Source organism: Ammodytes marinus (genome assembly GCF_949987685.1).
Source record: "Ammodytes marinus genome assembly, chromosome: 10".
Classification (NCBI taxonomy): Eukaryota; Metazoa; Chordata; class Actinopteri; order Uranoscopiformes; family Ammodytidae; genus Ammodytes; species Ammodytes marinus.
The window spans coordinates 18,776,041-18,786,623 of NC_137214.1; the positions used below are offsets into that span (position 1 = coordinate 18,776,041).

The 10,583-nt window shown below is 39.9% G+C and overlaps 1 protein-coding gene across 1 annotated transcript; it reads right to left on the minus strand.

Annotated features, from left to right (window-relative positions):
• Positions 1-230: 230 nt before the first annotated feature.
• On the minus strand, positions 231-8,423 carry spon2b (spondin 2b, extracellular matrix protein). The gene is made up of 6 exons (XM_080035169.1): positions 8,316-8,423; positions 6,984-7,252; positions 6,420-6,643; positions 5,000-5,191; positions 4,432-4,618; positions 231-1,333 (listed from the first exon to the last, which is right to left on the minus strand). Exons 2-6 carry the CDS (start codon positions 7,216-7,218, stop codon positions 1,155-1,157), a joined length of 1,017 nt encoding a protein of 338 aa, XP_079891295.1. The 5' UTR covers positions 7,219-7,252; positions 8,316-8,423; the 3' UTR covers positions 231-1,154.
• Positions 8,424-10,583: the final 2,160 nt, after the last annotated feature.

The following is a 10,583-nucleotide window of genomic DNA, read 5'->3' on the forward strand; positions in this document are numbered from 1 at the left end:
CAGTGTTAAGTTATATTACCCTGGGAGCCCAAATGTAAGTAAGCCCAAATGTGTAGTTTAGATTTAAGGGTCAAACCACTAAGCAGAGGCACTAAAGAAGGATTTTAATCCATATAATGGAAAATAATTGTAGCCTACTTGCAATTGGAACTGTGATTGTGTTATTTGAAGTAAGGTAATTATCTCTTACTTGAAGAAACAATTATCCATGAGGTCACAATATATTAAGATATATTTACACTTTATTGACCATACAGGCAACACAAACATTTTTTGTAAAACATTTTTTTATACATTTCTTTTTACAAAAGAAAAACTTATTTTCTGTATTGAAGTAATATTTCAATAACATAGAGGAATACATATTATAACCTCCAGATTTGGAACACTGTACACTACAGGTTAAAATCCTGTCAATAAATATATTCTTTGTCTTCAGAAAAACAACCAAATGTCTCTGTAAACATTATGTTTTTGTATGTGGCGTAGTTCAAAAGACAAACATTTTATGTCTGACTCACTTTCCTTGAACTATTTCTTCTAATGGATCCTTTGAGTCATCCTCTTTTCCACTGTGCCGGAGCTGAAAATATTTGGATTTTCTGTTGAGTCGTGGATTGAGGGATTTCAGACATTAAGTATAATTTATCTGGATTAATTTTGAAATCGTCTGGATGACAGCCGCTGAGAGTTATAATCCACTCTGGGCATACAAATGTCTGTGATCTCAGAAACTGCAAATCAAACCCAATTATAATGTGTTTTCAGTTAATGGATGTGTTCTAAAGAGCATTTTTGTATCCCCAGACAATTTTGATGAACTGCCAAAGCTGAATGGGTGTCTAACAGCTATTTTGCCAAACTACACCAGTGCTCTCAGATCTATCAGTGGGATTGGAGCATTAAACTTTTTTGAAGTTGACCTTTCCTAATTTAACAGTCACTCAGTACAACAGTCATTTCCACAGAAGGAAGACATGGCCAGTTAGGAAAGAAGGGAGTCCACTTCATCATATTTTTGCCTCATGTAAATACACGGAAGACCTTTTACTGTTGTTCCTTCGTCTCCGTCTATTCCTCCATTTCCGTGTTTTCTTTGCTTTTTTCTCTCTCCTCTCCTTCCTCTCTTCCTTCTCCCTCCTTTCCTGGCCTAGTCATAAACAGTTGTCCGAGAAGCACTTCCTCTCTTCCTCCAGCAGGGGGCATGCTGCTCCGTTGTTGGCTGGGTGCATTAGGACATAGCGTGTGCGGTGCTGCATGCCTGAGTCTCCACACTTGCCTTTGCACAAGCCCCAAGGAGACCACACTGAAATCTCACAGTCTAGAGGGGTATCTGCAATGAGAGGGTGCATTTTGTCACATTAAAATTGATTGCTGGCTTACAATTGATATGAATTATTGTAATCAATATCGGGTATCTGTGTTTATTATTTGCAAGTGGCAAATGGTTTAGGTTTTCTTTTATTGCTTTGAATGGAAAGAAAGGGAATTATTCATTATAAGGAAAATCACAGCTCTCCCTTTAAAAGAGAATTCTAAGAAATGTTGGCATACTGTGCGACCAGGTCTTTATGAACCAAAAGCTTCCTTATTAAGATTCTTATTGGTTGTGCTGTTTGACTATAATTATTACTGGGATTTTTCTAACCTTCATTAATTGAGTGTGTTTTTGCTGACTATGCTAGATATTCGTCAGTACAGCTTTGCCTCAGAGTAAAAGTGCTAACACCTAGTGAGTCATCTAGTGCCTAGAAAGGCACCTCAACTGTAATACAGTCAAATGAAAGGAAAGCTGCTATTTTATTTATTTTTGCTCGATTTATTCAACATCCCGAATTTGCTGACCCACCTCAGTCAACCTCGTTGTAAGCTTGCATACAGCTGATTGGTATCACAGACACATTTGTTAGTTTAGGAGTAGAAAAGCAGAAGGATGAGAGGCGGTTCGGAACCTACATGAATGAACCATGATCACTTTCACCTTGTGTGTCCACTTTGCATAAAAGACAGAAGGAAGTATTACATAATAAAGTGATGTCAGAAACAACACTAGTTTAACTTATTTTACATCAGTGTTGTATTTCAGATTCAATTTAGAGCAGATGATTGCTAATCTTTTATGAAAGTTGCTGCTTAAACCCTGGGGAGAAGAGATAAAAGAGGGAGGGGAGGATAAACAGATGGAGGGGTAGGCTGGTGCTTTGGGATCATTGCAGGAAACCCCAACAGATATTTGGCCCCTCTCTGCTGTTTGTTGATGGGTAGTCAGGGGAACATACTTTACAGTTTTTTTCGATTGCTAAACCACAGTGGGCACAACTGGAGCGACATGTGCAAAACTCTAACAACAGTATGCAGAGCAGCGGTTCATTCGGGCCAAACTCTAGCTTGTTTTTCATTGATAAAACACAATTTTCAAAACTGTAGACACCTATCTCATGGCTTAACCACAACCTGCACAACACTGTGGATTTCCAGCACTTTTTTTCAAACACTAACACACTACTGCCACAACTGTAAACCACACATTCAAAACAGAATGAATGCTTAGTGCATTTCAAACACTGCAGATTGCAATTTCAACTGAAACACTAAGAAGGTGTCTTGTTTTAGACTTGTTAGTGAACATATACAGTATAAAGGGAAAACTCAAAAATATATATTTTTTTGTAAATGGACCAATGAAGACAGGTTGTTGGAGGGAGAAGAGTGGCAGTGAGAGTGTGGATGTGTGGAGGAAGACCTAGAAGACATAGAGCTGTAATGTCTGATGAAATACAGTAAGGGCTACACTGATAGACCCTGTTGTGAATCATGGTCTCTCATTGAGAGAGGCAGGATTGAGAGAGCAACCCAATCTGCAAAAATCTAAAGTTGCATCTGTAATATGAATTTCCCAGCAAACAAACAGCTTAGAGTTGCATCCATACAGTAAATGACAACATTACAGGATTTGATTTCTGTATTACAATTATAGAATATTTACACAGATAAATACTACATTTGGAAATGTTTTCAATAAAATATACAACATTTGTATCTATTGAAGCAAACTTCTGATTTTCATTTCTTTTTGTTTTCCTAAAAAAACTGGTAGGCCTATGTTATAAAATAAACAATTTCATGTGAAAGAATTTCACCCTTTCATCAAAGAAAATATTACGTCATTTGTGTGAAATAACTCAAATTATTCAAACTGTAAAGATTAAAAGTTTGTAATTTATGTTTTGGGGTTTGATGCTAGTGTTTGTACTCTGAGCATTTTCTGAGTGACAGTGTGTGTTATCTCAGTGAGGACAATTCATAGTGTTTGCTGCACTGAGCCTATTTTGCAGGTGAAGTGAACTGTTCAGCTCCAGTGACTGTTGGTAGTGCAGACTGTAGTTAGAGTTTTGCACATTGAGCTACAGTTGTGCCCACTGTGGGTTAGCGATCGAAACAAACTGTAACTTGTTGCCTGTAATGCTGAGTCAAACTATTACAGTAAGCAAAGCACTCAATCTGATTACTGCACAGTTAGCCAGGTTCACACGCTATCTCACTTGTCTAGACTGTTTGTGGTGAATTGTCTCCATGTCATTTTGGGGAACTTTAGTCACTCAGACAGGTTGTTTTTAACGGTACCACTAATCTGTAAAACAGGTAGTCTTAAATGTTAGCAGTCTGGAAATTAACATTAAGTAAAGCCAGCTTCAACTTATGGATCCAGATCTTGTTAAAACATACTGTACATCTCTCGTACCCTTTTTTTGGGTCACGCCCCAGATGTTGCTGTACCACGTTTACGCATAGTATAAAACCCTCTTTTACTTTTTTCGTCTCTCATATTGTTTCATTGGATTCCAGATGTGCCCCTGGCATTTTGTGATACCCCACCCTCTCTTGGCATCTCTGGTTTCTGGTTGAAAGTAATTGAGTTTGTGTGTGGCCTCTAATGGTTCCCAAATGCTTGCATTACAGTCAGCAATAAGACCCAAGCTCCTATCATTGTGTATCATTTTATAATTAAGAGCATATCTGTTTTTTTGTTCTTTTAAGTGTGTGTTGTATTATTTGATCAGTGCAAATGGAATGCAGAGAGGCAGCTTAGGGAAGGAATGGTGGATGAAAACCTGCAGTACTGTTAACATTTTGTTTTTACACATTGTTTACATGCTGATCTTACCAATCCATATTTCAGCATATGTGCAGGCTTTGTACAAGTACTTAAATGTGATTGTATTTATATTTTAAATTTGCTTTAGAAATGTTGGCTTGGCGCTTAAATGCACCTAATGTTGTTTTATAGTAAATAAACAGTGTTATATTTTCATTAAGCGTTACCAAACAATATTAAATGTATGTATTGTTTGTGCCTAAAAACCTGAAATATTTTGAAAGTGTGACATTCTGGTGTATTTTGAAAGTGTGACATATGCTTCGAAGACTTACTTATGAGAACGTCCTCGATCTCGTTCCCTGTTGGCAGTTGGTTGGACTGGGTTGGCTCCACAGGCAGGCTGATGATCTGATTGGTCTTCTTTATCTTGGTCAACGTTACCTTGGCTATGGGTGGAAGGTGCTTCAGGCGGGGGTAGTAAAAGGAGTTAGCTGGGTGGTTCGGGGTGGAAGAAGTGATCTAAGGAGGGGAAATGGAAAAGGAATAACAGAATATAATGGGAATTATTGGAAGTGAAAGGAGGGTTTAACCTGTATAGCAATATTTGTATTCACTTAAGTAAGGGTTGTGACACAGTGTTGAGTATTTTGTTTATTTCTACAGTTTGCTCTGTTCACACAGTGTGCTAAAACATTGCATGCAAGACATTAGTTTTATCTTTAGTTGTCAAATTGATTAAGTGTTTTATTTATATAACAAACAGTGGTATAAAACAATGTGCACTTTCTTGTGAATGCTATTTTTTCAAGAAACATTAAGCCCATGTTCCTATTCACATGATTAGTGCCTGATTTTTGGCATTGGATTGATGGATGTTGCACTCAGCTCAGGTTGACCCACCTGTGTGACTTTGTCCTGGGGGATGGTCTCGAAGTTGGGAGAAGAGAACGTGAACCCACTATCAGTTCCTGAATCATATGGGAAAAGTTCCAGCGACACATTCTCTTTCCAGTGATCACCGTCACACAGGTCCACACTGTCCACACCCACAAACCAGTCTGGGCTCGGAACGATACGCACAATAAATGACAGCTGCAGATAGAGAGTATCAAGTAGACCGTAGGGGAGGGAAATGGAGCGTAGAGAGAGATAAAATAGAAAGAGAGAGAGAAATGGGGGTGTAGGTCAAAGTGACATAGAAGAGAAGAAACCATGGGTGGGAAAGAAAATTGGGAAGGTTTGTTAATATGCCATATATGATTTGGAAGTCATGGCTAATGTAGGTCTGACCTAATGAGAGATGAGGAGGGGGCTTCAGACATCTTGTAACCTTGCGTTCCTATCATTTACAAAATTGTCTTAAACCCCAACGGACTCTGACTCAAGTGACATCACTTGAAGCGATTCATCACACTACAGGCTTCTCTCTTGAACCACAAAAGGCTTTATACAACTTTGCTCACATAATGTGTATAATCGGGGCAGACCCCTTTTAAATCAACCACATGTGATATGTATATAATAGGATCTATTTCATTGTGCTAAAAATGTGTTCAATTAGAAGTAGGTATCCTTAAAGTAGGATTAGTAGTCCAGTAACATGTGTTCTTATGTTATTGCTTGAGTATAGTTTGGTTTTGTGTTGGTGAGCACCTTCTGCCACAAGCTGGCCCCTTTCCACTTCTCACCACTTTGCCACACATTCTCCTCCTCAATTTGTCTGGTCTCTTCACCAAGCATAACATTGCGTTTGTTCAGATGTTTCCCCAACTTTATGACCTACTCAGACTCTCATCAGTAGGAAGTTTGACCGTTTGACCGTTTTACATAATTGCTAAAGACATAAATCAGACTTGCTACATTTCAGAAGCTCTCTGTAGGGTGAAACATGTAGAAATAAGTGTCCAGAGATGGTTTTATAGTAGCATCGACCATTTTGCTTCACCAACAAAGTTAAAAAGGAATAAAATGTTTTTTTTTTATGATCAACAATTATAAGTAGTTTGGCCACATATGACTTAGCTCAAGAGACACATGGGAGATTATTGAAATGTTGGAATATACTATATATTTTTTTATATGTTTTTTTGTTCTCCTCTTTGAAAAACAAAATTATTTACTTAAAATAATCCTTTTATGATGTGGTCCGTTTTCAAAAAAAAAAAAGATAAAATTACTTTAGGCCTGATTTTAGGCTGTGTCTATTTGCAGGAACATTTTCATCATATCGTACAGTATAAGACTAAAAGCATACAACACAACTCCTTGATCATACTTGCCCTGACCCAGACTGAAGGAAACCAGGTGTTGTGTAACTTACATAGGAGTGCCTGGCGAAGACCTCAAACTCTGTGTTCATCTGGCCTGTGCCTCCCACAACAGCAGGAGCGGAGAGGATCCCATAAACGCTCTGGATGCGTTCGCCGGCCTCCTCCACTTCCTTCATGAGCGTCCAGGCCTCGCCTTTCTCCGTAAAGTCCCTCACTCCGTTGCTGGCAAACTCATTACGCTGCCAGATGTGGTAGTCTGAGCTGTGAGTAACCCCTAAAAGCAGTGAGAGAGGGAGACAGAGAGAGAGGGAGACAGAGAGAGAGAGAGAAATGAAGTTTGTGTTTGCATCATGTATAAGTAAATGAGTCAGTTTATTTTGTAATGTCGTTGGTGGATTATTGAGAAAAGCACACCTTTCATTGACAAAACAATCAGTGGAATTCAAAGGAAAAAAAACATTTTATTGTATCCTTTCTAGTTTAAACAAAAATGGGCATTTCGCCATTTACTCTCTACATTAGCTCCTGTTAATCACCCAATCATCATACACGTCCGCATCTGCTGCAAATGAACAATGACAATACAGTTTGACATCAGCTCTCTGTGTACTTACCAATAAGGTTTGACCACTGTGCAGGGGGACGGTAGACGGGATACTGTTTAGGAAATGCTCCGGGGGTCCACTTGCCAGTGAACGTAAGCCTGTACTGGGCAGTTTCTGAGACTGTGCACATGGGGATGTCAGTAGGAACGGGCATTGAGTGACTGCCTTGACCCAGTGTCAGCATCACTATAATCAGGTGGTAGAGTGCTTCAGAGATGGAAAGGATTTTACTTGTGGTGTCCATGATTGTAAGGGTAATTTGGGGTAGGATGAAGGACCTTAATGAAGTAGGAAAAAGGAAAGAAAAGTCAGTGTTGTTTCTGTTAACTCCAGGATCCTGCCAACAAGGGGTTCTTCTCTCTTGTCACAACCTTCTCTTTTGTGTATACATTCACTGCCTCTGTCCCTGTTTGAAATCCTCTGATTTGCACCTAGTTTTTTTTCTTATCTGCTTTGACTTGTTTACTTGCAGTCATCCTCTGACAAGACTGACAAAAGGAGAACTGGTGAAAGGGCATCTGGCTGAAGCACCACTGATTTACAAGTGGGGTATGTGAGTCAGAGGGAATTTCTTTTCACCTAAATGTTCTCAACTGTTTTTCCACTGTTTAGACTTGTAGGAGTGGCAGAAAGAGATCTTGAATTAATTTAGATGCAAACAGTGAAAGTTTGAGCTCTGTTGTTGCTGTAGTTACAGCCTGTTAAGCTCAACATTCCTGCCTTAAAGATGGTATTCATTAGAACAAAGCTTCATCTTCAGCTACTTCATCATGTTATCCTCACCAATCTGTATTTTAATGCTTCATAGAGGGAGCAGCAACTAGGAACTCATCTCGCAACCTTACTGAACTATGTCCCTGACCCATTGAATGGTGTAGGATTGAAAACTCTTTCAATGTGTGGACATGCACCAATCAATGAGGAGTCTTGTTGCTAAACAAATATCCTGTGGGACATACATGCAACTTCCTTGCACCTAAGATGTATATATTTATATATATATACATGACCAGCATATACACACATACGGTTTTAGTATATTGCTGGAGCAGCAATGTTTAATTATTGTTTATTTTTACTGCAACACCAATTATTCCTAAATATAACACATTTCAGCAAAACAAAATATCCCTTATACATCATCACTTCATTGGTTTTAGCTTTCATTCTTAGTTTTGCATACCATTTCACTGTTGCAGAATTAACTGACAATAATTATGCATGCATACTTGATTCTTTAATACAGCTGTCCTTTCCTTTAACTGATCAATGCAGTCTTCCAAATTTGATGATGGTCATGTGGCATTATAATGAATACATGGTGTAGTAGAAGCTACTCACTGATTTTTGCTCAGGGTTCCAGATGGATGAAGGGTTGCAGCAGATGGGTGGAGAGGAGGGCTGGAGGTGAGGAGAAGGGTAGAGGAGAGCGGTGGATGTGGCTGTCGAGGAGTGTGACTGCGAAGCTCCAATTGCTCTTTCTGCCTATGTATGTCTTCCAGGAGCTTTCCCCCTCCCTCCTCCCCACCCTTGTTCCCCTCCCCTCTTTAACTTGCTTAATTTTCTTTCAATACTTTGTAATGTACTTGTCAATGACTTCCCTGCCCCCTTCATACCTTTTGACTCTGATTATCCTCTCCTCCTCTCTCAGTTTTTAGTAGCTTGTTAACTGGCTGATGTGTTCAGCAGTTCTGGATGCACAGCCAGGGGTTGTGTGCAGCTCCATGAGTGTCATTTTACGGTTTAGTTAAGTCTTTATTTGTCAATTAACACACATGCAATGTCAGGGATGGAACTAGGGATGCACCGAAATAAAAATTCTTGGCCGAAACCGAATAAAATTAAACGAATACCGAAAGAGGCTTTTGCAGTTTTGTTTATTATTTAGTCAATTCTTTCAACATTGCATACATGAACTCCCAAATGTTCTCCTCAAACATAGCCTACAACTAAAAAGCAACCCTAAATAAAGAAATAAACAGTAAAACCTTCAAATCTAAGAGTAACATTAACATTTTACTAGGAATTAATTTGTGAACCACTCACTGATTTTTACCTTGACTTATATGAGGATGAATCTACAGAAAGATCGACTTATTGCCTTTTTTAATTTTTTTGCAGTGCAGTGCAGGTTCAGACTTCAGAATTTGCATCAAAGCCCTGATCATAACAATGAGAGGCTTTAAACGATGTCCATGCTTAGGAGGTGATTCTAACTTTTTCGTCTGTAGACTGACACTAACGGGGGGAGGCGGCTCGCTGGACATATATTTAGTCGCTCTGTCAGTTTGCCGACATGGCTCTGTGTATTCAGGCTCGAGAAATGCAATCAGATCGTAGGAGCCTTTTCCCCCAACAGCGCTAACGGACAGGATATCTCCAGTTATCATTTTAGCTGTCAAACTAAAGTTTTTTTTGCGCTGTGGCCCTCAACGGCGAGGTGTCACTGTGAATGACACCGTTACCAACTGTCACACTGTCACAGAGTTTCACCGGGTGAATCGCCGCTTCGCTCGCGCAAGGCTTTTGTGTTTCTAAGGTGATTTAACAACAGTCTTGGACGAGTGTTTTAACTTTATGCTGCATAAAGCATTGCACTGTCTGCGCCGTGTTTCATCCAGTTTGAAAAAATGCTCCCACACTGGACTCTGACATTTTCATGCACGCACCTTACAGACTGCTCCTGCTGCGCGCTCACAAAGAGACGTGGACTCGCATACACAGTTACGTCTCTCTTTACAGCCATTTCCTGGTTTACAAGCGCGCAGCTCTTTTAAAAACATATTTCCTTAGTGTCATTTAGTTTGCCAATTTTCGGCAATGTTGTTCGGCTTTTTAACTGTTTCGGGCCGAAACCGAAAATTACTTATTTTGCCATTTTCGTCCGAACTTTTTCGGTGGCCGAATGTTCGGTGCATCCCTAGATGGAACCAGCGACCTCCTGGTTACTAGTCGGCCCCCCTCAATCACTCATTGCCAACCACTTATCCCGGGTCAGGTCGCAGGAGCAGCAGCTCCAGCAGGGGACACCAAACTTCCCTTTCCCGGGCGATAGTAACCAGTATGGAGATATAAACTCTCCACCTTGTCCTGCCTCTTGACCCAGCTGGTCATGCCTGAAATACATCTCTAGGGAGGCGCCCAGGGGGCATCCATACCCGATGCCCGAATCACCTCAACTGGCTCCTTTATACGCAAAGAAGTAGCGGCTCAGCCCGAGTTCGACGCGAATGACTGAGCTTCTCATTCCTTAGGGAGACGCCAGCCACCCTCCTGAGAAAACCCATTTCTTCCACTTGTACGCGCAATCTCATTCTTGCGGCCCTTACCCAGCCTTCATGACCATAGGTGAGGGAAGGAACAAAGATCAACCGGTAGATCGAGAGCTTTGCCTTCTGGCTCTGCTCTTTTTTGTCAAACGGTACTAATTATTTTTAAATCTCTTAGTGATGCAAATGAACATTCCCTCCATTTATGATTTACAGACGGTTCCCTAAAGGAGTTGTACTTTTGAACTACACAATAAAAATCCCAATAAGACAATGATCAAAGGATATTGAGACTTCGGTCATTTTATTACATTAAAAAGTCTGCGTTTCAGATTAAGTA

What these genes read in the sequence shown, in the direction of transcription:
- spon2b (XM_080035169.1), bottom strand. Translation starts at nt 7,218, where the DNA reads ATGGACACCACAAGTAAAATCCTTTCCATCTCTGAAGCACTCTACCAC. An exon ending in ACAGTGGTCAAACCTTATTG is followed by an intron (nt 6,644 to 6,983) that starts GTAAGTACACAG and finishes CACTGCTTTTAG; the next exon opens with GGGTTACTCACAGCTCAGAC. An exon ending in GATCGAGGACGTTCTCATAA is followed by an intron (nt 1,334 to 4,431) that starts GTAAGTCTTCGA and finishes CTCTCATTGCAG; the next exon opens with ATACCCCTCTAGACTGTGAG.